Source organism: Adiantum capillus-veneris, chromosome 26, assembly GCF_014529385.1.
Source record: "Adiantum capillus-veneris isolate H3 chromosome 26, ASM1452938v2, whole genome shotgun sequence".
NCBI lineage: Eukaryota > Viridiplantae > Streptophyta > Polypodiopsida > Polypodiales > Pteridaceae > Adiantum > Adiantum capillus-veneris.
Window position 1 is genome coordinate 2,103,757 of NC_140956.1, and position 25,927 is coordinate 2,129,683.

General features: G+C 38.9%; 1 protein-coding gene across 3 annotated transcripts in view; it reads right to left on the reverse strand.

Annotated features, from left to right (window-relative positions):
* Positions 1 to 25,927, reverse strand: part of LOC147422886 (uncharacterized) — a 140,796-nt gene that overhangs the window by 33,876 nt on the left and 80,993 nt on the right. For 2 of the 3 annotated variants that reach the window (XM_086501427.1, XM_086501426.1), the window contains exons 4-5: positions 12,302 to 13,501; positions 12,063 to 12,208 (exon numbers count right to left, since the gene is read on the reverse strand). The exons of the other annotated variant lie outside the window; for it this stretch is intronic. In XM_086501427.1, coding sequence (XP_086357553.1) covers positions 12,303 to 13,501 — 1,199 coding nt within the window. In that variant the 3' untranslated portion in view covers positions 12,063 to 12,208; position 12,302. Of the gene's footprint in view, positions 1 to 12,062; positions 12,209 to 12,301; positions 13,502 to 25,927 lie in introns of those variants that run through there. 3 annotated transcript variants of the gene reach the window in all.

Consider the following 25,927-nt stretch of genomic DNA (forward strand, 5'->3'; position numbering starts at 1 on the left):
ATTGGACAATAAGTTAGATTGATCCTGAGATGTTGCACCACATTTTTTTAGTACGTTTCATTGATTGGTTGCTTCTCAAACCACTTATTTCTCCGCAAGGGTTGATTGTTGATTATTGTTTGGATCTGAGTTGTCGTTATAGGGACATCCTTGTAATCCTCGATACTAGGCAACATTTTCCTTTTCCATAAAGGAGCCTCTTGTCTCATTAATGGTAGTGCATTTATATTGTGCCCATGGTTCTTGACTACGTCGTCAGCTGTGATCATCAAAAGTGCAGTTGAATCAAGAACTTTGAGTTCATATTGCATGTACGCTTTGTGAGAAGGATCACACTTCTAAGATCAACTTTTGAATTTCTTCTCGGGCATCTATATGATCTTCTTTGTCTTATTCATCATGTAACACACTACCTCTATAGATGTGCTTGGCAGCTCTACAAGGGGAAGATCCATACATATTTGCTCTTGCCCGTCTGACTTCCACTATAGTTTGTTGAGTCCTTATGGAACTCAATCCAAATCTTTTGGCTACAAAGGGGGGTCATGAGTTGTGTTCAGAGCATCCATCTCTTATTTTTCTTTGGCTAGATATTCCTGGAGCTATGCAATTTCATCCTCTTTTTGTTTTTGGATGTCTTTGTGCACAGCTGTCATGACTTGCCTTTCATACTGATCTTGAGCTAGGGCTGCATGAGATCTTTCAGCTCGTGCATGGTTCCAATTGGCATTAATGAAGTAGAAGTAGGGCTTTGGCTGTCTTGCATTGCTAGAAGGTGTGTAAGTGCTTTGTTGACCACCCCATAAGACTCCTCGAGCTTTTCATTCTTTTGTCGTTCCCTAGGCGTTGCTGCTCCACTTGTAAGTCTGTGTTAGCTTCATTAAAAGATTAAGCTTCTTGGTAGAGATACTCAACATTCATTTGCTCCCTTTGTAGCTCTGTTTGAAGATCTCTTTGGTCACCTTCCAGTTCTGCAATCTTTTTTTGTAGCTCTTGGTTGAGTTTATTTGCTTTAATTACCTCTTCTTTGGTGTCCTCCAGCTCTACTCATCATAGGTTGTGGAGGGATCTTTCACATTGGTACTATCATTTGATTTTTCCTAGATAGTCATCCATGTCAAATGAGCCTATCAATCGTCTTCCATTGTCGATGATGGCCTCTGATCGTGGCGACTTCGGCTTTGATTGTGTCCTTTGAGGTTGGTTGGAGGTGTTTGCCTCTTGTTTTTCTTGGGCCGTCTCTTTGCTTTCATTATCCCCTTATATTTGTGAGACTACTGGAGCTTGCTCTTTTTCTTTGTCTTTTACTTTGATAGCCTCTTGACCTGTTGGTGGTGTTGGAAAAACGTACCCCGTTGTTCACTTTGGCATCTCTGTAGTCTACTCAAATATGTCTTTTTTCACTTTTTGATCAAGGGATTCTTGAGTAGGAGGCGTGGTTGGTCGATTCATTGCTGAAGGGATATTTTCAGTATGGGTTTCCAAAGGATCCACACCAGCCTCCTCTACTATCTCTTTCTTCTCGGACTGAGTCCTATCCACCTCCTGGGACTTAGTGGATTCAACGGATGATTAGAGACCATCAAGGTTTTCGTTCCATGGCATGTACATAGTGTGAAATAAATCCATTCACCTCACTTTTGACACTTCTTGATGCCTGGAAAAAAAACAATAATGTACACATTGTGATACATGCTAAAGCGGCTACTGCGGTCACTATCATGTGCATACCTATCCAAGGATTCGTGGCCTGGATGTGGCACCTTTGCATGCTTTCCCACTTAATAATATTTCTAATTTGGTTTGACAATGTACGTATTCCAAGTGTCTCATGGTGGCACACTCATCTCGTCTATAAAGACTGATGCGGGAAAAAACTGCCGAAAATAGCAGCTAACAAGCGCCGTTGCAGAATTGCATGGAAAGTGACCCAAAATGGTATACTGATGAAAAAAGATGAATATCTATGCCTTTTATGCTTACTCAAGCGATCCCACAAATTTAGGGATTTTTCTGACTCGGTTTGGGTTTTCTCGCATAGAAAATGAGCTGAAAATGGCTTACTTTTGGTCCAAAGTGGAAAAATTGCCTAAAAATTGACACATCAGCTAAGAATTCCGTGGGGAAGAGAGAGAGGGCTTATTTTTACTAAAAAAACCTAAAATTTTTCTCTACTGTGCAATAGCTTCCATGGTTGCCCAATCTATGTGTGTTGCAGTCCCACCTCTTTGCAATCTTGTATATGAGCTTGTGAGGAAGTGAATTAGGGTTTCCCCTTATCAAAATGATGTGGGCTTCACTTTAGAATCTCTTAAATCTCTGCAAATTTAGAAAATGGTCTCCATGAAGGCGAAATCTCGTGTATTACTTTCAGTTGTTTGATGTTACGACTATGTAATTGGGGACTGAGGCTACATGATACCATGAAAAAGGTTTGGGTTTTGATTGAAAGTTGTGTTTCTATGAGAGTTGAAGTTTCATTGCTGAAAGTTTAGTGTTCTTAATTTCTCTTTTTAAGTAAATTCGGATGTGAATTGGTGATCATTTCATCACGAACTCGTCTAGAAAAACTATTTTTCCTCTATGTTGATCATTGGGCTCTCCTGTTTTTTATTGACAAGGTGATTATTTAGTGATGACTAATCAGATGGATGATGTTTTTGATGGAATTTGAATGTTTTTCTATTCTAGAAGTACATACGGCATCTCATCAACATTAATGAGGGATGATCTAGTGGATGCTAAGTTGTCTCAAAATATTGCATCAAATAGGCCAAATATAGAGTGGTAGGATGTATACGACTTTCTTCAGTCTCGAGGGTTTCCAAAGGATTGTTCCCAATTCAATAATAATTCACTAATTATAAAGGGTTTGAAGTTTACCATCATGGCAAAAACACTATAGATTGGGAATCAATGGGGTGCTTCAACACTGTATGCCTATGCAAGGAAGGGTGCATGCTATTATAGAAGCTCACAGTGGGAGCGGAAGGGGACATGCCTCCACTCATATCACTTATAAGAAAAAAATTAATCAGGGTTATGGTGGCAGAGTATGAGCGAATGATGTTAGGGCCTTCTGCAAGATGCAATATTTTTCAAAGAATATGAAGGCCACTAGCAAATATGATACCTCTAACTACAATACAACCATTTGGGGTCTTTATGAAGTGGGTTCGGGACTTCATGAGTCCATTCAAGAACGTGACCCCTAAGAAGAATAGATACATTGCCATGGCCACATGTTATGATAGCAAGTGGATAGAGGCCAAGGCATTACAAAACAACACTACAAAATTGACAACATGGTTCTTGTATGAGCACATCATTTGGTTGCTTGATCGAGATTGTTTTAGACCAGGGAACACATTTTATTCAAGAAACCATCTAGATCCTGACTGAAGTATTTTCCATCAAGCATAAAAAATCTAAATCTTACTATCTGAGATGTAACAAGTAGGTTGAAGACACTGAGAAAAAAATCAGGGCCATTCTACAAAGATTGTTCCCCGGGGGCACCATGGAAAACTTACCGCACCACGTAAGTGCAGGGGAGGGGGGTTTTTTTACAAGTTATATAAGTGTATAAGTTAGGGACAGACCCCCAATAATTTACCTCTCAAGCTTAAAAATAAGGAAGGGGGGTATCATATTTATTGGGGGGGGGGGACTGACCCGGGTTGATTACTTGTAGAAATTCGTCACCAATGTGCAGTAGAACTCGGATGAATTTAGGGGAAATTTTTTATTGGCTCACACATCAAATTTTGCATCAAGCAGGTCATAGATAAGGGCTGATTTGGAGCAGTTCAAAGGTTGATTTACACCAGCTTTGGATGGGTCATAATTGGATGAGTAGTCAGGGTTTAGGTTGATCGTGCATATAGTTTGAAAGTCAAACTAAGACACATTGAGGGTACATCTAGTTATCAACAGAAGTGGTTCCTTAGTACATTGCCAGTCACTATGCTATACACTCTTTGTTAGATCATGTGGGACCTAAATTTTATATGTAAGATAGGGGTATTATATTTTTCTTCATAGATTGTCGTATAATCATAGAAGGGGGGTCATATTCCCTAATATGAGTGGTATATAGGGGTTTTACCAAAGTTGTCCGCTCATAGGTGGTGTCCCATTTCGTATATGGAGTGAATCCCCCAGGGATTGTTCAAAAGTAGCCACATCATTGGGATGAAAAGCTCCAAATAGTATTGTGGGCATATCAAATAGCTCACAATGTAACGACTAGTATGGCTCCATTTTGGACAATGTACGACACAAAGAAAATAGTGCTAATGGAGTTTGCAATTCCTAGCCTTAGAATAGCAATCAAATATAATAAGGATTTTAATGAAAATCTAAACAAAAAAAGACAGAGAGCCATGCTAGAACAAGAATTCAACCAACAAAGAAGGAAATTTTGGCATGATAGAAAGTTGAAGGTTTGGGAATTCAAAAAGGGAGACTTGGTCTTATTATATCAATCAAAGCTAGGCCCTAAGAAGCATGAATTATGAGAATAGCATATTCGAGATTTATGAGATAGATTGGGTCTTCTCAAATGGCAAAATCATACATAAGGATCTATTGGGATTATTATTGTTTTCAACATGGGTCTATAACAGAGCCAAGATCAAGCTGTATTACTCCAAATTAGCACAACCTCCATCTCTAGAGTACCACAACATACTGGATTTGGAATCAGACGATAAGACATTACATCTATTTATTATCATACACATGTAGTCAAAATAGCTGAGGGTTAAGAACTTAGGGATTGTTCATTTTTAGAATGAGATAGGGGAAGATCCAAAGGTGACTAACTCTCATAGTGGTAATTGGAAATCTATTAAAGACCACATATTTTGGGGAATCTTGTCAACACTCATTGGATCCAAGATAAACCAATGCATGTATGCCACATCAAATATGGTGGGTAAAATCTTGAGGTACCAGATGAGTGGTGCATTCATGGATAGTATTAGGATATCAATGAGGCGCATTCATGAAATTGCCCTCATTCCTTCACATCATGCATCTTGTGCCTTCTCTTGAAGATCTTCTTGATGCATCATGTGGCGGTCAATTAAATCAACATCTGTTGCTACATGTGCATCACCTGGTGGTCAATTAAATCAACATCTGTTGCTACATGTGCATCACCTTCTCCATCAACTTCCCCAGCTCCTACTACACATCTAGAAACCCCAACCTACTCCTTGTCCACGTTGTCTTTATTGTCAAGTAAATTCTCCTTCTCAACACAGTCTATTGCAAATCTTAGACATGGTAAGGAGGGGCATTTAATTTCACAAGCTATGTAGGCTACCATGGATGACAAATCATGAGAGATTAAAGAGCTCCTTCAACTCATGGAGCAACAATGTTTTGTACCCCAATAGAACATTGGGAAGTATTTTTTTTAGCTTAATGAAAGGTCAGTGCAAAAGCTTTGGGACATGGAAGTGGTAGAGATGAGCTTGGACAAGTGATGGACCCTGGTTCTCTCTTCTCTTGGTTTACTAGTTTGAAGACTCAGTATATATACTTTCTTAGATCTAGCTTGAACAAGTGGTGGACCTTGTATCCACAATCTTAATTCAGTACAAAAAAGTATATGAAAAAATAACATAGGAATCTTGGTTTGAAGGTCAAGCAATTAGGTTCCAAATGCACATAATAATATATTTTCCACCCATATTAAAAGAAAGTTAAATATGTTATTACCAAATTGACAAAGGTAATGTCCAAGAATTATATCTTTCCATCTTGTCAGATCTAAATCTTCATCAAGGCGACATGCATGTATACATCAACTTTCAAGCCATTCAAGAATACATGCACTTAGATTCCATAGTTTTGTTTTCAAAGTCTTTTAGGTTCTAAAACTCTTTCACATAAAGTATGTAATGACAAAATTCTTGAAGCAAACATTTGTGCCCAAGAAAAAGATCCCTCTTACATATTTAAAGTCCATGAATTCTCTGATCCACACTTACAAGTTTTATTTTGACATCAAACATCAATTCTTTCATAGTTCCAAATAAATGCAACCTCGATATGAATTGACAAAAAATGAATTTCTTTTACTATATGACCCAACATAGGCCCCAATCAAATAAAAAACGAGTCCCCAAAAATTTGGGTGCACTCTAGCAATACATCAGAGTCCCCTTACAATAGGATGCACTCCAATAGTACATTGAAGTCCCCTTAGAGTAGGGTGCACTCCATTCAAGTGTTCATAAAATTGACACACCTTTTTTTAAAAAAAAAAGACTATATCAAATTATACAAATGTTGAAAGATACACACTAGAATAAAAAAAGCATCTTATAGCCATATTTATTCAATGCTTTCGTGTTGACAAGTACACACCAAGGACATAATTTGTCTTAGAATCACTATACTGATTTACAATTGTGTTGTATGTATAGACTCTCTTATCTCTTGCATACAACCATCCTACCAACCATGGAATTATGGTTCTCTGCAAGAAGTTTTGAAGTTGCTCGGAAGTTTGCCTCCACATCTTTGGAAATATAAGATATGTCCCTGGCATGTTCCACATCACCCTATATGGAGTGTCATCAAAAATTAAGGTATTGTTTGCATCCAAATCCTCAAATATCTTCCAAATATCACTCAGATTTTTGTGATAAACCCTTGTAAATCCTAACATGATATTTGGATTTTGGTAATTTTTGTTACTCATAAACACCTTGAACTTGGTATACTGCTCAGGAAAACATTTTTGTGTGATGCGTTGCACCCTTGTTAAGTTATAGCAACTCCATATCCATAGCTCAAAGTATTCAGCACAAAAATCCAAAAAACTTTGTGCGTCTGGTCGCACCACATGATAAACTTCATCTTTGTCCTCCACAAGTCGCATGTGTTGAGCCCAAGATGGCATAGAATCTCCATGTTTCATTTCAACTGTCTTGAGAAGTAACCCCTCTAGATCCAAGATAAATACTCTTTTGATGTCCTTGAAAGCAAGTGGTAGGTGATAAGGAGGTGATTCATTCCTTGGACAAGGTCTTGGAGGAGGTTGGATGGGTAATTCAATAGTTTTCTTCAATTTATGCTAGCATATAGCCAATCCATTTTTCTGTAATGGTTCTGAAATTAAAGAACAAGAACACTTAATGCAAACACAACAATAGACATGAGTTTTACATTGTCTACCCTAAGGTTTTATTAGATACCAAAATCCATCTATGATCTACTCATTAATAGAAAGAAAGTCAAATTAAAATCCTGACTCTTTTTTATGCTACACTCTCTCTTAGTCTCAATACCATGGAGTTCAACTAGACTTAAGTCAACTAATAACTACTACTTGTTGTTAAAAGTATGCTTGAAGTGTATAAGGCTTAACCAATGCTCTAGTGTAGAATGGGTATTTAGGTCTCAAGGTCTACCACTTATCCAAGCAAAGATCCATTTAGATATGGAAACCCAATTTTTCTTAATATAATGATATAGAGTGGACAAGTGGTGAATCCTGAGACCAAGCCACTCATGCTACTAGGGATAATAGGTTGGACAAGTGGTGGACCTTGAATGTAAACCCCCCATGTACAAAGCATCAGGGGTTTTGGGTATTTCAATGGACTCTAGCATCTTGGAGACATGGTGGAGCTTACTTCTCTCCATGTTTCAATGGAGTCTATCTTGGATAAATGGTGGAGCATCATTCTCTCCATGTTTCAATGGAGCCTAGCTTGGACAAGTGGTGCACGTTTGTTTCTCTCTATGTTTGAACAGATTTAGCTTGGACAAGTGGTGGACCTTGGAACAAAATCCCCATGTAAAACATATCATGGACATTACAAGTGGTGAGAAAAAATACCATTCAATATATAACCTTATAGGTTGGAAAAGTGGTGGACCTTAACACCCAATTATTATTAATATAATGACATAGAGTGGACAAGTGGTGAATCTTGCGACCAAACCTACTAGGAAAAGTACGTTGGACAAGTGGTGGACCTTGAATGCAAACCCCCCATGTACAAAATATTACTCATGCTACTAGAAATAATTTGGTATTAAGGTCCATGTTTCAATGGAACCTAGCTTGGAAAAGTGGTGGACCTTTGTTTCTCTCTATGTTTCAATAGAATTAGCTTGGACAAGTGGTGAACCTTGGAACAAAACCCCCATGTAAAGCATGTCATGGGCATTACAAGTGGTGAGAAAAAATACCATTCAAGGTATAACCTTATAGGCTGGACAAGTGGTGGACCTTAGCACCCAATTCCTCTTATTATAATGACATATAGTGGAAAAGTGGTGAATTGTGAGACCAAACCTTAATAGGTTGGAGAAATGGTTGACCTTGAATGTAAATCACCCATGTACAAAATATCATAGGTTTTGCGTATTTCAATGGAGCCTAGCATCTTGGAGACATGGTGGAACTTACTTCTCTCCATGTTTTAATGGAGCCTATCTAGGAGAAATGATGGAGGTTCCTTCTCTCCATGTTTCAATGGAGCCTAGCTTGGACAAGTCGTGGACCTTTGTTTCTCTCTATGTTTGAATATGGTTAGCTTGGACAAGTGGTGGATCTTGGAATGAAACTCCCATGTAAAACATATCATGGGCATTTCAAGTGGCGAGAAAGGATACCATTTAAGATATAACCTTATAGGTTGGACAAGTGGTGTACCTTAACACAATATAATGACATAGAGTGTACAAGTGGTGAATCTTGAAACCAAACCACTCATGCTACTAGGGATAATAGGTTAAACAAGTGGTGGGCCTTGAAATAAAACCCCCTAGAGTGTTTCAATGGAGCCTAGCTTGGAAACATGGTAAAGCTTGCTTCTTTCCATGTTTCAATGCAGCCTATCTTGAATAAATGGTGCAGCATCATTCTCTCCATGTTTCAATGGAGCCTAGCTTGGACAAGTGGTGGACCTTTGTTTCTCTCTATGTTTGAATAGAGTTATCTTGGAAAAGTGGTGGACCTTGGAACAAAAACCCCATGTAAAACATATCATGGGCATTACAAGTGGTGAGAAAAAATACCATTCAATATATAACCTTATAGGTTGGACAAGTGGTGGACCTTAACACCCAATTATTCTTAATATAATGACATAGAGTGGATAAGTGGTGAAATTGGGACCAAACCTACTAGGGAAATAGGTTGGACAAGTGGTGGACCTTGAATGTAAACGCCCCATGTACAAAATATCACTCATGCTACTAGAAATAATTTGGTATTAAGGTCCATGTTTCAATGTAGCCTAGCTTGGAAAAGTGGTGGACCTTTCTTTCTCTCTATGTTTCAATAGATTTATCTTGGACAAGTGGTGTACCTTGGAACAAAACCCCCATGAAAATCATGTCATGGGCATTACAAGTGGTGAGAAAAAATACCATTCAAGCTATAACATTATAGGTTGGACAAGTGGTGGACCTTAATACCTAATTCCTCTTAATATAATGACATAGAGTGGACAAGTGATGAATCATGAGACCAAACCTACTAGGGATAATAGGTTGGACAAGTGGTGAACCTTGAATGTAAACCCCCCATGTACAAAAAATTATGGGTATTGGGTATTTCAATGGAGCCTAGCAACTTGGAGACATGGTGGAGCTTATTTCTCTCCATGTTTCAATGGAGCCTATCTAGGAGAAACAGTGGAGGTTCCTTCTCTCCATGTTTCAATGAGCCTAGCTTGGACAAGTGGTGGACCTTTCTTTCTCTATATGTTTTAATAGAGTTAGCTTGGACAAGTGGTGGACCTTGGAATGAAACCCCCATGTAAAACATATCATGGGAATTTCAAGTGGTGAGAAAGGATACTATTTAAAATATAACCTTATAGGCTGGACAAGTGGTGGACCTTAACACATATTTCTTCTTAATATAATGACATAGAGTGTACAAGTGGTGAATCTTGAGACCAAAACACTCTTGCTACTAGGGATAATAGGTTGGACAAGTGGTGGACCTTGAATGTAAACCCACCATGTACAAAATTATGGGTTTAGGGTATTTCAATGGAGCCTAGCTTGGAGACATGGTGGAGATTGCTTCTCTCAATGTTTCAATGGAACCTATCTTGGAGAAATGGTGGATCATCCTTCTCTCCATGTTTCAATGGAGCCTATCTTGGACAAGTGGTGGACCTTTGCTTCTCTCTATGTTTTAATGGAGTTAGCTTGGACAAGTGGTGGGTCTTGGAACAAAACCCCTTTGTAAAACATAGCATGGACATTACAAGTGATGAGGAAAAATATCATTCAAGATATAACCTTATAGGTTGGAAAAGTGGTGATGGACCTTGACAAGTGGTGAAGGATACCATTTAAGATATACCCTTATAGGGTGGACAAGTGGTGGACCTTAACACCCAGTTTTTCTTAATATAATGACATAGAGTGGATAAGTGGTGAATCTTAAGACCAAATCACTCATGCTACTAGGTATAATACGTTAGAGAAGTGGTAGACCTTGAATGTAAACACCCCATGTACAAAATATCATGGTTTTAGGGTGTTTCAATGGAGCCTAGAATCTCGGAGACATGGTAGATCTTGATTCTTTCCATGTTTAAATGGCACCTATCTTGGAAAAATGATGGAGGTTACTTCTCTCCATACTTCAACGGAGCCTAGCTTTGACAAGTGGTGAACCTTTGCTTCTCTCTATGTTTGAATAGAGTTAGCTTGGACAAGTGGTGGACCTTTGCTTCTCTCTATGTTTGAATAGAGTTAGCTTGGACAAGTGGTGGACCTTGGAATGAAACCCCCGTGTAAAACATATCATGGGAATTTCAAGTGGTGAGAAAGGATACCATTTAAGATATAACCTTATAGGTTGGACAAGTGGTGGACCTTAATACATAGTTCTTCTTAATATAATGACATAGAGTGTACAAGTGGTGTATCTTGAGACCAAAGCACTCGTGCTACTAGGGATCCTAGCTTGGACAAGTGGTGGACCTTGGAAAAAAGTCCCCCTGTACAACATAGCTGAGTTTTTTCATGTTTTAATGGAAGAGAGATTCGACAAATGGTGGAGCTTGCTTATCTCCATGTGGATTTTAGAACTAGCTTGGACAAGTGGTGGAGCTTTGCTTTTTTACTCTTCATAGTACAATGATGTATAGGTTGGTTACATGGTGAATCTTAAGGCCAAACCTCCCATCTTACTAGAGATGATAGGTTGGACAAGTGGTCAACCTTCTATCATTTCTCCATGCCTATAATTAGACAATTAGTAGAACTAGCATCTTTCTATGTTGTCTAGAGCTGAGCTTGGACAAGTAGTGGACCTTGCTACTCTCTTCCCTTGGATTATTAGTTTGAAGACTCATTATATATACTTGCTTAAATCTATATAATTACTCATTAGTTAGGTTACAAGTGGGTATGTAATTTGTTAGCCTCAAGGGACTTTGAATATTGACTAGTAAGAAAGTCAAGTGCTGGTTTGAAGATCTTTTGCTTATCTAAACTAGACTCTAACTCAATAATAAGTTTCATAAGTTCCACGAATTGTCCTATCTAGGCTCCAAAAGAGTCCTAATTGGTTTGTGCTAGATTCTAACTTCCTTGATGGGGTAGAATCCTAGAAAAATGAGGCACTATAAGTTTTACCTTAGCTCAAATGGATTTTTCACTTAAACTCGACTGCAATTTGGCTATCTAGTCTTTGTCTCGATGGAGTTTAACACTAGATACATAGTAGTGATATTTAAGCTTCATGTCTCTTCACTTGATCGAGATATGAGACCATACTTTCAAGGTCACCACTTGTCTTACCTAAAGACCAATGTGAGACATGGGAGCAAGAAAGCCATCCGATATTGTTTTAAGGACTATTACATAGGCAATCAATAACTTAAGTAAAGCAAAAAGACTTGGATCTTTCACAATTAATAACTTAAGTAAAGCCAAAAAGACTTGGATCTTTGACAGTTTTTTTCAAACTAAAAAAGCACAATCTCATACTAACAAAACTATAAATCACAATTGAAAGGTTTGAACAAGAAAAAGATCAACAATCTTAATAAGAAGGATACTTTTCATTTCATTTGATGATTACAAACTAAAAGAAAGTCTCTCAAGAAATTGATAAACAAAAAATGTAGGTGACTGCTTCATTATTTTGAGCAAAAATATCAAAATCTCTATTGATTGAGTTCCATCTAGTAGTATCCTTTGTAAGATCCTGCAGGAAGGAATAAAAAGAAAGATTTGTTAGATACCATGCACATGAGTGTTCAAGCATGTGTATCAAGAATATATGACATGTCACTAGTACCTTAGGGTTGCTTTCTATCCAGCCTTAGAAGATTGTTCTCAGCTTTCACCTTATTTATATAAGCCTTTGCTGTGGTTGCCTTCAAAACTCCTTTTGTGTTACAACCCAATTGCCTAGCTAAAGTGGTCAATTGTGACGCCTTCATGCTTTCAATGGGTGTACGCTCCTTTGCCAAGATCTCTTGTATTTGGGCTCTTCTCATTTCATTGCGGTGGCTTGTGTCACTTGCATCTTCAATGATAGTTTCATCTCTGTCACCTTTTCCAGGTGGTATTCTTCTTGTAAAGAACACCTTAGCTGACCAAACATCATTTTTCTGCTTCCAATACTCCATGATTTGTTTGTATTCACTATCATTTGTCACTATAGGTTGTTCATAACGATTAGAAGCAATTAAATCACGCACATCCCTTCTCTCATCAAGCTGAATCAAGTATGGCAGTAGCTCCTCCAAGAGCATATTGTCAACCATCTTCTCAACATCAAATTGTGGTGGAAAAATGCAATTGTTTGCTGGTGAAATACATCCCTTGTAAGGAGAGTCATCAATAAGCATTGTTCTTTGTGGATCGCATTCAAACCCCATGGCAATTTTGGCTAAAGGCTTGAACATTGCCTCAACGTTTGGATTGTCGGGTCTAAACAATTTTTGAGTTTGAGCGGTGTAGCAAACATCTTGCGACCAAATTGCAAAGAAAGGCAATGTATCCTCAGCTAAGTTGTTTAGTGCTGCAAGGATTTGATACACATTATTCCTAGTAGCTGTTGACCAAATTGCAACATTAAACCTCTGTAAAATAGTCTTCAAGAATTGGATGCAACCTGGCCTGAGTATAATATATCTTTTTGAATCCATTTTCACTGAGTTGTGGTGTGAGGATGGTTGAGGGGAACGTTTCAACAATAGACCATTTAAATCCAATATAATTGTAAGCATGGATTTCTCAACATCTACGCTACATGACGTAGTACCAATTGGCAATAGCTCGTGAGTGGACTTTTCAGTCTCTTTTGATGTATGTTGCATTTTTGAAGAATCGATTTCTTGGTTCTCATTATTGGAAGCTTGCTTAGGTTGCACAACACTAGACTCTAGTATAGAAATATCATCCATCTTGGGCACTTTAGAAACCATAGAATCTATGGATTCTATAGTTGTTGACTGAACCATAGGAGCATTATCCATCCCAGTTTGTGAATCTAAGAAAACACACACACAAATGGTATCTCAAAACCACTGGAATTTTATTCACCATATTTATATGTAGAACTCCTAGTAAGAAATTTATTTAAGGTAAAGTCGTTGTTAGAATCCTTACAACCATTTTCAGCATTCGTACACCAAACACCACTTGTCTAAAATACAATCTACTAACTCAACATTTTCCATCCTACACTTTATTAAAGATGAGTACTTAAAGTGAAAACTAAAAGCCACCCTTGTTGAGGAAACATGGATACAAGGTCCACCAAATGTCCAACCTAGAGTACAAGAAAATAATTAGAGATTTGGCTTAGATTTGGATTCAAAGGCCACCACTTATTCAAGTAAGATAACTCCACTTGTTTAAGACAGTAATGTTTGAAGCCCCACCACTTGTCCAACCTAGACATTGATTAAATTTTGGTAAGATTTATCACAAATCTAGAGTAGAATCAAGATTCTATGGCCAAGGTAGTCAAATATGTTAGACAACACACAAAGCATAAGAGCTCTCTAGATTCTCGTTGAGCATAAACTAAACAATAATCAAATGTTATATTCACTTGAGATTTCATCCATGAAAAATGAAAATGATGCATGTACTTGAGATTTCCATCCATGTACAATACTTTACAATGTCAAGTAAAGTTATAGTCAGCAAACAACTCTTCTCCTACTTCAACTTGACAAATAGTATCAATGCATACATGGCCATATTCTTCTGACTTGATGTGTGAAGAGGTGCATTTATGCCAAGGTGGCAAATTTGGATCAAATGTATAGCGTACGTTGGGACAGACATTTGTACTGTGAGAACTATTTATATAGCCCGACACGTTTCCTTCTTCTACACAACCAATAATGTATGATTGATCTTCCTCTTCTTCTATGTTTGGATCCTCTAGAAGAGAATATTTATAAGCTCTTGGAAATATTTTGCATATCTTTTTCCAGTCTTGAAATCTATACTTATGCCCTCCATAGTTTAGAATAGTCAAACCACTTTCCAGGGTAGTATGCACAAATAGCCCATAACCAGCTCCTTCAATACATGAAAGTCGCACTTCAAAATCCACACCGTTAATATGGAAAATTACATCTTTGGGAATAGGAAAAGTTGGTGTCCCAAAAGGATCTTCATGCCAATCATAGTGTGAAATACATCTAGTTTTTATATCACTTAACTCCTTTGTGTCTGCAAAAAGAAGAAAATATTATGCATAAAATAATGACAATATCAAAGAAAGATATCATTATTTTATAGTCCAATAGGTCCATTGTATGGAAGACTTAGAGTGCCTCTTACATGGTGCCTCCAAGGTTTCCAAAAAATAAAATCATTGGAAAAAAAAGGCCACTGTGTCTCCAATCTATTGCCCATTTGAAGCATAGAGAGAACCAAGGTCCACCACTTGTCCAAGCTAGACATGGAGCATTGACACAAGATCCAACACTTATCCAAGAACCCTATAGTATATGTGGTAACATGGGATGCATTGATGCAACAAAAGTAGTCTAGCCTCCTCATCCATCTCTTTTTTCTTGTAGCCTAGAGGGATTAGTTTCAAGGTCTATCACTAGTCAAAAACTACACATAGAACATTGATACAAGGTTCCACCACATGTGAAACCTATCATCTCTAGTAGCATGGATGGTTTGATATCAAGGTTCATCGCGTGTCCTACCTATACTCTATTGTAGCATATAGATTCTAGTTTGGTGGTACTACACTTGTCCAAACTTGGCTTGTTGTTGATATCTGGAGGTAATCAAGGGTCCTCCACTTGTCCAAGTTAGGCATATAAAACAATTGCAAGGTCCACCATGTGTACAACATATGATTGATTATAGCATGCATGGTCTTATTTCATGGGCAACCATCTTCTCTCCAACACGTGTCCAACCTCGGCTCCATTGAAGCATGGAGAGAAGCAAGGTCCACCACTTATCAAAGCTATTATTTTATCCCAGTGCTTTCAAAACCCATAATACGTTGTACATGGGGGGGGGGGATTCTTGTTTCAAGGTCCACCCCTTGGCTAAGATTGGATCCATTGAAACATAAAGAGAAGCAAGCTCTACCATTTGTCCAAGCTAGGAGCCATTGAAACATGAAAACCCCATAATATGTTGTATACGGGGGGTGTTTTTCAAGGTCTACCACTTGTCTAAGCTATGGTCCATTGGAACATGGAGAGAAGCAAAGCTCCACCACTTTTCTAATCTAGGATCCATTGAAACATGGAGAGAAGCAAGCTCCATTGTTTGTCTAAGCTAGGCTCCATTGGAACATGGAGAAAATAAGCTCCACCACTTGCCTATTATTGCATAGAGATTCTGGTTTGAAGGTCCACCACTTGTCCAACCTTGCCTTCATGTATGGAGATAATCAAGAGTGCAATGCTTCTCTAAGCTAGGTACATAAAAGAGTTTCAAGGTCCACTACATATACGATCTATGATGGGTTGTAGCATGGGAGGTTTCATTTTAAGGTTGACCACTTCTCCAGCTCCGCTTGTCCAACCTCAGATCCATTGAAGAATGGAGAATAAAGGTGTACCAACTCTCCAAAATAGGCAAGACAATCTCTATAAAACCCATGAATTGTTAATATATGCTATGCTGTGGAGTTTTGTTTGAAGTTCCACTCCTTATCCAAGCTACAATCCATTGAAGCATGGAACTAAGTAAGATATATCTCTAGTCCAAGATAGGATCCATTGAAACATAGAGAGAATCAAGGTCCACCACTTGTCCAAGCTATGCATGGGTAATTGATATAAGGACCACTACGTTTTCACCTATACTATGCTCTATCATGGATGGTTTCATATCCCACCAATTTTCCAACCTATTTAGTAGGTTGTATTATGGGGGTTTGGTTTCAAGGTACTTCACTTGTCTAAGGTGGGTTCCATTGAACCATGGAGAGAAACAATGTCTACCACTTGTCCGAAATATGCTCCTTTAAAACATAAAAACAAGGTCCACCACTTGTCCAAGCTAAAGTTTCTCTCCATTGAAGCATGGAGAGAAACAAGGTCTACCACCTGTCCAAAATATGCTCCATTGAAACATAAAAGCAAGGTCCACCACTTGTCCAAGCTAATATAACAAATGGGTGTTGGTTACAAGGTGTACCACACTTGTCTAAACTAGTCTTCATGCAAGGTCTACCACATGTCCAAGCTATATGAGCTTGTTTTGAAGGTCTACCACACCTCTTGAAATTAGGATCCATGTAAGGTCCACCTTTTGTCAAGCTATGCCTTTAATGAGTACTAAAACTAAGTAAATTGCAGTACTTAAATACCTTTCCAAGCTCATTAAGATTTTGGTCTCTAAGGCCGGCCACCACCACATGTCTAATCTATGCTCTAATTGATTACTTATGCTAGTTCTCAAAGTCCAAACATAAGCTCCCTTCTAGCAAGGTTAGTTTAAATTTAGGCTCCAGCACCTGTCTAAGCTAGGTTCAATTTATGAAGCATCACCATTTAACCATGCTACGATCTAATGTATCATATCAAGGGGGTATTGATAAAAGGTCCAAAACTTATTGAGTTCAAGCTCTTAAGTAATTAAGTCTTTGTGAGTATTAAATGTTATAGTTTTAGTCTACAGATCCACCATTCAAAAACTCAAGTAATTTACTATTTACATTCAAACCTTGAATGCTTGAGATAAAAAATACAAACTCAATCAATACTATATAAAGCAAAATCTAACATTAAGAGTATCAAATCAGTAACAAGAAACACTAACATGCACAAGAAACTCAAAACATACGTGTCTCCATTTCCAAAAAGTCCTCCATTGACAGAGGATGGTGTTGTTGTTGTTCTTCTTCTCTTTGTGGAGAGCACTCCTCTGTAATAGGCACAATGTCGCCTGATTGCGAAGTGGATTTTTGAAGTTCAGCCCATTTTTCTATATCTTCATGAGACTTAACAAAGTCTAGCAGCATGGTCTCCACGCTTTTTGCCTCCTCCACACTATCAATTAAGCAGATAACTTCTTTTTTCTGTTGTATTCCTTATTGTGCAACCAAGGAGCCATCACCAAAAAAATCAACAAGCTTGCGGTCTTCAAAACAATATGTACGAATGTAATGCTTGACCAAAGCTCTTTTTTTGGCCTCCAAATATTGCAAATCTGACATATCGTTATCTGCTACTTGAAGAAGAGAACAATCAATTGGCATGGGATGTTCCTCTGATCTTCTTCTCAGGTCTTCAAATGCATTGCCTTGTCCCAAGAAGGCAATAACTGTTAGGAATTGAATTGCTCCTTTGCAAGGAGCTGATGGAAAGTGATGCAATGCACCACAACAATGGTAGCTCAGATTATCTCCCATGGCGTGAAAGGCACATTGCAATTTTGTGAAGTTAGTGAAATCCACAAATGCAAGAAAGACAAATCCAGGATCTGTTGACCCTCCAGCAATAGCCAAGATCCCATCCAAAGCATTGTTAAATGTCTCCTCACTCCACTTCAAATTGCCTCCAACGTTTTTTGTCATATCTAAAACACATAAGCCAATAGGCACTTTATTATTGAAGTGGCGCATCAAGTAGAGATTGCCTTCCATTTGTAGGCTCACCACATAGATTGACCATGGCAAATCTCTAGGCTCAGTTTTCTCCTTTTGAAGGTGAATTGCCCATTGCATGTATTTTATTGCTCCATCTGGAAAAGCCATTTTCTTTGTTCCACGCGTCAAACTAGATCTGATCCATTCCTCGCATAGCATTAAAATTGTTTTATAAACAACATCATTGATGTTGTACATTTTGCCCACCTCCTCCCAGTCTTTACATGGTGAAGACTCATTCAAATTGTTGAAGCCTTCAAGAAGTGCATCTTGAATCAATTTGTCTTGCTTCAACTGCTTGATTCGATCATACATGTCAGTTGCATCACCATCCTTTGCACTCTTTGACAGTAAAATCTTCTCATCTCTAATCTCTTCTTGAATAGTCTTTACCTCTGATTCCTCAAGGCCACAAAGGTATCTAAATACAGTTGTTGGGGGTTTCTTATTCTCCTCTTCTAGCTTTTCAATGATTTTTATCCAGCAATCATAAATTAAATCAGAGTACTTGACCATGTGTGCCTCTTTAGCAATCCAACTTGCTGCTGCACTCATTCTTGCCAATCGAAGAAAAGCCTAAAAATAAATAGAGAAATAATTAAACTATTGAGCAAGATTTGTTAATTAAACACTATCAAAAAGACAAATGGAGGAGCATTCACAACAATGCGAGCCTTTCTAAATTTATACACGTTAATCAGTCTTTCAAAGATCTCTTTGTTGTTTTGTTCATTCTGAAGCAAAACTTTTGCAGCATAGATTGAATGCTGCCCATCAAGAATCCAATAATGATAATCTTTAATTTTTTGCTCCTCTACCTCTTCTACTGCCAAAGGAGTCCCCTTCTTTGATTTTGCATTTCGAACAGGCATCAAATATGCACATGCTGCAGGCTTGGTCATACTCCGTGAAAATCCAAATAACACACTTTCAGCGTGTTTTTTATCCATAATACGTGCATTATAGTGATCAGGAGCAAGCCAACAATTTTGAATAGGGATATCAAATTCCCTATATTGGAAAGGAAAATAATTTATGTACTTATTCATTCCACCTGTATCTTTTTCTTGTCCTTTCATGGCCTCAGCTTCTAAAACATCTGGATCCACAATTCTCATCTTTGACATTGAACCCTCTGTTGATGAGGATGCCAAAGATGCCTTGTCTACATCCAAAATGGAACTAGTTCGCTTAGCTTCTACTTTCTGCACTTTTGCTTGCTTCTTTGTGGATGGTGGTCGTGAAGCTTTCACCTTTTTTCGTTGTAGTGTGGCAATGATGGAGCTTTGAAGTTGATCTGCTGTGATATTTGGATTTGATTCTGCAAACTTCCATCCTCGAGAAAACATTGTCTCTTCTTTGTTTCTAGACATGCGCTCCAATGCATATGCTCCTGGAGATAGTTGAAATTCTAGATTCATTGGAACTAGAATGTCAATGCATTCCACCTCTGGATGACTATCAACTACAGAGACAGATGCTTCCACAACTTGTCCAACATCTTCAAACAAGCTGTCATTCTCCTTTTTGGCAATAAATAGATGCACCTTATGAAATTGTGCACCCTCTATACCATGTATGTCCAAATACCATTTCCTAAGATCATTGCAAGTATAGTCAACTGAGACAGCAACCCTTGCAACCTGTTTTTTTGGAGCCATCTTTCCTGAAACAAAAAAAACCAAATGTTATTTTAACATATACTTTTTTGTAATGGATTAAGTTTGTGTGAATACAAGTTCCACCACTTGTTCAAGCTAGATCTAAGCAAGTATACATAGTGATCATTTAAGCTAGTAAACTAAGGGAAGAGAGAAGTAAGGTCCACCACTTGTCCAAGCTCAGCTCTAGACAACATGGAGAGATTCGAGGTCTACTAATTGTCTAATATAGGCTAACTATATTGAAACATAGAGAGAAGCAAAGGTCCACCACTTGTCCAATCTAGGGTCCATTGAAACATGGAGAGAAGGATGCTCCACCATTTGTCCAAAATAGGCTCCATTGAAACATGAAGAGAAGCAAGATGCACCATGTCTTTGAGATGCTAGGCTCCATTGAAATACCTTAAACCCATGATATTTTGTATATGGGGTTTAAATTCAAGGTCCACCACTTGTCCAACCTATTATCCCTAGTAGCATGAGTGGTTTGGTCTCAAGATTCACCACTTTTCCACTCTATGTCATTATATTAAGAAGATCTGGGTGTTAAGGTCCACCACTTGTCCAACCTATAAGGCTATATCTTAAATGGTATTATTTACCACCACTTGGAATGCACATGATGGGTTTTACATAGGGGTTTGGTTCCAAGGTCCACCACTTGTCCAAGCTAACTCTATTGAAACATAGAGAGAATCAAAGGTCCACCACTTGTCCAAGCTAGGCTCCATTGAAACAGGGAGAGAAGGATCCTCCACCATTTGTCCAAGCCAGGTTTGATTGAAACATGAAGAGAAGCAAGCTGCACCATGTCTCCAAAATGCTAGGCTCCATTGAAATATCTTAAACCCATGATATTTCGTACATGGGGGGTTTACATTCAAGGTCCACCACTTGTCCAACCTATTATCACTAGTAGCATGAGTGGTTTGATGTCAAGATTCACCACTTGTCCAACCTATTATTACTAGTAGCATGAGTGGTTTGATGTCAAGATTCACCACTTTTCCACTCTATGTCATTATATTAAGAAGATCTGGGTGTTAAGGTCCACCACTTGTCCAACCTATAAGGCTATATCTTAAAGGGTATTCTTTCTCACCACTTGGAATGACCATGATAGGTTTTACATGGGGGTTTGGTTCCAAGTTCCACCACTTGTCCAAGCTAACTCTATTGAAACATAGAGAGAAGCAAAGGTCCACCACTTGTCTAAGCTAGGGTCCATTGAAACATGGAGAGAAGGATGCTCCACCATTTGTCCAAGATAGGCTCCATTGAAACATGAAGAGAAGCAAGCTGCACCATGTCTCCAAGATGCTAAGATCCATTGAAATACCTTAAACCCACGATATTTTGTACATGGGGAGTTTACATTCAAGGTCCACCACTTGTCCAACCTATTATCTCTAGTAGCATGAGTGGTTTGGTCTCAAGATTCACCACTTTTCCACTCTATGTCATTACGTTAAGAAGATCTGGGTGTTAAGGTCGACCACTTGTCCAACCTATAAGGGTATATCTTAAAGGGTATTCTTTCTCACCACTTGAAATGTCCATGATATGTTTTACATGGGGGTTTGGCTCCAAGGTCCACCACTTGTCCAAGCTAACTCTATTGAAACATAGAGAGAAACAAAGGTCCACCACTTGTCCAAGCTAGGCTCCATTGAAACATGGAGAGAAGGATCCTCTACCATTTGTCGAAGCTAACTCTATTGAAACATGGGGGGTTTACATTCAAGGTCCACCACTTGTCCAACCTATTAACGCTAGTAGCATGAGTGGTTTGGTCTCAATATTCACCACTTTTTCACTCTGTGTCATTATATTAAGAATATTTGGGTGTTAAAGTCCACCACTTGTCCAACCTATAAGGCTATATCTTAAGGGTTATTTTTCTCACCACTTGGAGTGACCAGCATAGGTTTTACATGGGGGTTTTGTTTCAAGGTCCACCACTTGTCCAAGCTAACTCTATTGAAACATAGAGAGAATCAAAGGTCCACCACTTGTCCAAGCTAGGGTCCATTGAAACATGGAGAGAAGGATGCTCCACCATTTGTCCAAGATACGCTCCATTGAAACATGAAGAGAAGCAAGCTACACCATGTCTCCAAGATGCTAGGCTCCATTGAAATACCTCAAACCCATGATATTTTGTACATGGGGGGTTTACATTCAAGGTCCACCACTTGTCCAACCTATTATCTCTAGTAGCATGAGTGGTTTGGTCTCAAGATTCACCATTTTTCCACTCTATGTCATTCTATTAAGAATATCTGGGTGCTAAGGTCCACCACTTGTCCAACCTATAAGGCTATATCTTAAACTTTATTCTTTCTCACCACTTGGAGTTACCAAGATAGGTTTTACATGGGAGTTTGGTTCCAAGGCCCACCACTTGTCCAAGCTAACTCTATTGAAACATAGAGAGAAGCAAAGGTCCACCACTTGTCCAAGCTAGGCTCCATTGAAACATGGAGAGAAGGATGCTCCACCATTTGTCCAAGATAGGCTCCATGGAAACATGAAGAGAAGCAATCTGCACCATGTCTCCAAGATGCTAGGCTCCATTGAAATACCTTAAACCCATGATATTTCGTACATGGGGGGTTTACATTCAAGGTCCACCACTTGTCCAACGTATTATTCTTAGTAGCATGAGTGGTTTGGTCTCTACATTTTCCACTTTTCCACTCTATGTCATTATATTATGAAGATCTAGGTTTTAAGGTCGACCACTTGTCCAACCTATAAGGCTAGATCTTAAAGGGTATTATTTCTCACCACTTGGAATGACCATGATATGTTTTACATGGGGGTTTGGTTTCAAGGTCCACCACTTGTCCAAGCTAACTCTATGGAAACATAGAGAGAAGCAAAGGTCCACCACTTGTCCAAGCTAGGCTCCCTTGAGACATTTAGAGAAGGATGATCCCCCATTGGAGGAAGATAGGCTTCATTGAAACATGAAAAGAAGCAAGTTGCACCATGTCTCCAAGATTCTAGGATCCATTGAAATACCTTAAACCCACGATATTGTTTACATGTGGGGTTTAACGTCAAGGTTAGTCACTTTTCCAAGCTATTATCCCTAGTAGCATGAGTGGTTTGGTCTCAAGATTCACCACTTTTCCACTCTATGTCATTATATAAAGAAGATCTAGGTGTTAAGGTCGACCACTTGTCCAACCTATAAGGGTATATCTTAAAGGGTATTGTTTCTCACCACTTGAACTGTCCATGATATGTTTTACATAGGGGTTTGGTTCCAAGGTCCATCACTTATCCAAGCTAACTTTATTCTTCTCATAGAGAGAAGCAAAGGTCCACCACTTGTCCAAGCTAGGCTCCATTGAAACATGGAGAGAAGGATGCTCCACCATCTGTCGAAGCTAACTCTATTGAAACATGGAAGGTTTACATTCAAGGTCCACCAGTTGTCCAACATATTAACGCTAGTAGCATGAGGAGTTTGGTCTCAAGATTCACCACTTTTTCACTCTATGTCATTATATTAAGAATATTTGGGTATTAAGGTCCACCACTTGTCCAACCTATAAGATTATATCTTAATGGTTATTCTTTCTGACCACTTGGAGTGACCATGAAAGGTTTTACATGGTGGTTTGGTTCCAAGGTCCACCACTTGTCCAAGCTAACTCTATTGAAACATAGAGAGAAGCAAAGGTCCACCACTTGTCTAAGCTAGGGTCTATTGAAACATGGAGAGAAGGATGCTCCACCATTTGTCCAAGATAGACTCCATTGAAACATGAAGAGAAGCAAGATGCACCATGTCTCCAAGATGCTAGCCTCCATCGAAATACCTTAAACCCACGTTATTTTGTACATGGGGAGTTTACATTCAAGATCAACAATTTGTCCAACCTATTATCGCTAGTAGCATGAGTGGTTTGCTCTCAAGATTCACCAATTTTCCACTCTCTGTCATTATATTAAGAATATTTGGGTGTTAAGGTCCACCATTTGTCCAACCTATAAGTCTATATCTTAATGGTTATTCTTTCTCACCCCTTGAAAGACTATATCTTAATGGTTATCCCTAGCTATTATTGCTAGTAGCCTGAGTGGTTTGGTTTCAAGATTCACCACTTTTATTAAGAATATGTGGGTGTTAAGTTCCACCACTTGTCCAACCTATAAGGCTACATCTTAAAGGTTATTCTTTCTTAGTACTTGGAGTGACCATGATAGGTTTTACATGGGGGTTTGGTTCCAAGGTCCACCACTTGTCAAAGCTAACTCTATTGAAACATAGAGAGAAGCAAAGGTCCACCCCTTGTCTAAGCTAGGGTCCATTGAAACATGGAGAGAAGAATGCTCCACCATTTGTCCAAGGTAGGCTCCATTGAAACATGAGAAGAATCAAGGTGCACCATGTCTCCAAGATGCTAGGCTCCATCGAAAAACATTAAAACCACGATATGTCGTAGATGAGGGGTTTACATTCAAAGTCCAACACTTGTCCAAGCTATTATTGGTAGTAGCCTAAGTGGTTTGGTCTCAAGATTCACCACTTTTCCACTCTATGTCATTATATTAAGAATATGCGCGTGTTAAGGTCCACCACTTGTCCAACCTATAAGGCTACATCTTAAAGGTTATTCTTTATTACCACTTGGAGTGACCATGATAGGTTTTACATGGGGGTTTGGTTCCAAGGTCCACCACTTGTCAGGGCTAACTCTATTGAAACATAGAGAGAAACAAAGGTCCACCACTTGTCCAAGCTAGGGTCCATTGAAACATGGAGAGAAGGATGCTCCACCATTTGTCGAAGATAGGCTCCATTGAAACATGACGAGAAGCAAGCTGCACCATGTCTCCAAGATGCTAGGCTCCATCGAAATACATTAAACCCACGATATTTCGTAGATGAGGGATTTACATTCAAGGTCCACCACTTGTCCAAGCTATTATTGCTAGTAGCCTGAGTGGTTTCGTCTCAAGATTCACCACTTTTATTAAGAATATGTGGGTGTTAAGGTCCACCACTTGTCCAACCTATAAGGCTACATCTTAAAGGTTATTCTTTCTTACTACTTGGAGTGACCATGACAGGTTTTACATGGGGGTTTGGTTCCAAGGTCCACCACTTGTCCAAGCTAACTCTATTGAAACATAGAGAGAAGAAAAGGTCCACCCCTTGTCTAAGCTAGGGTCCATTGAAACGTGGAGAGAAGGATGCTCCACCATTTGTCCAAGGTAGGCTCCATTGAAACATGAGGAGAATCAAGGTGCACCATGTCTCCAAGATGCTAGGCTCCATCAAAAAACATTAAACCCACGATATGTCATAGATGAGGGGTTTACATTCAAGGTCCAACACTTGTTCAAGCTATTATTGGTAGTAGCCTGAGTGGTTTGGTCTCAAGATTCACCACTTTTCCACTCTATGTCATTATATTAAGAATATGCGCGTGTTAAGGTCCACCACTTGTCCAACCTATAAGGCTACATCTTAAAGGTTATTCTTTATTACCACTTGGAGTGACCATGATAGGTTTTACATGGGGGTTTGGTTCCAATGTCCACCACTTGTCCAAGCTAACTCTATTGAAACATAGAGAGAAACAAAGGTCCACCACTTGTCCAAGCTAGGGTCCATTGAAACATGGAGAGAAGGATGCTCCACCATTTGTCCAAGATAGGCTCCATTGAAACATGACGAGAAGCAAGCTGCACCATGTCTCCAAGATGCTAAGCTCCATCGAAATACATTAAACCCACGATATTTCGTAGATGAGAGGTTTACATTCAAGGTCCACCACTTGTCCAAGCTATTATTGCTAGTAGCCTGAGTGGTTTGGTTTCAAGATTCACCACTTTTATTAAGAATATGTGGGTGTTAAGGTCCACCACTTGTCCAACCTATAAGGCTACATCTTAAAGGTTATTCTTTCTTACTACTTGGAGTGACCATGATAGGTTTTACATGGGGGTTTGGTTCCAAGGTCCACCACTTGTCCAAGCTAACTCTATTGAACCATAGAGAGAAGCAAAGGTCCACCCCTTGTCTAAGCTAGGGTCCATTGAAACATGGAGAGAAGGATGCTCCACCATTTTTCCAAGGTAGGCTCCATTGAAACATGAGGAGAAGCAAGGTGCACCATGTCTCCAAGATGCTAGGCTCCAT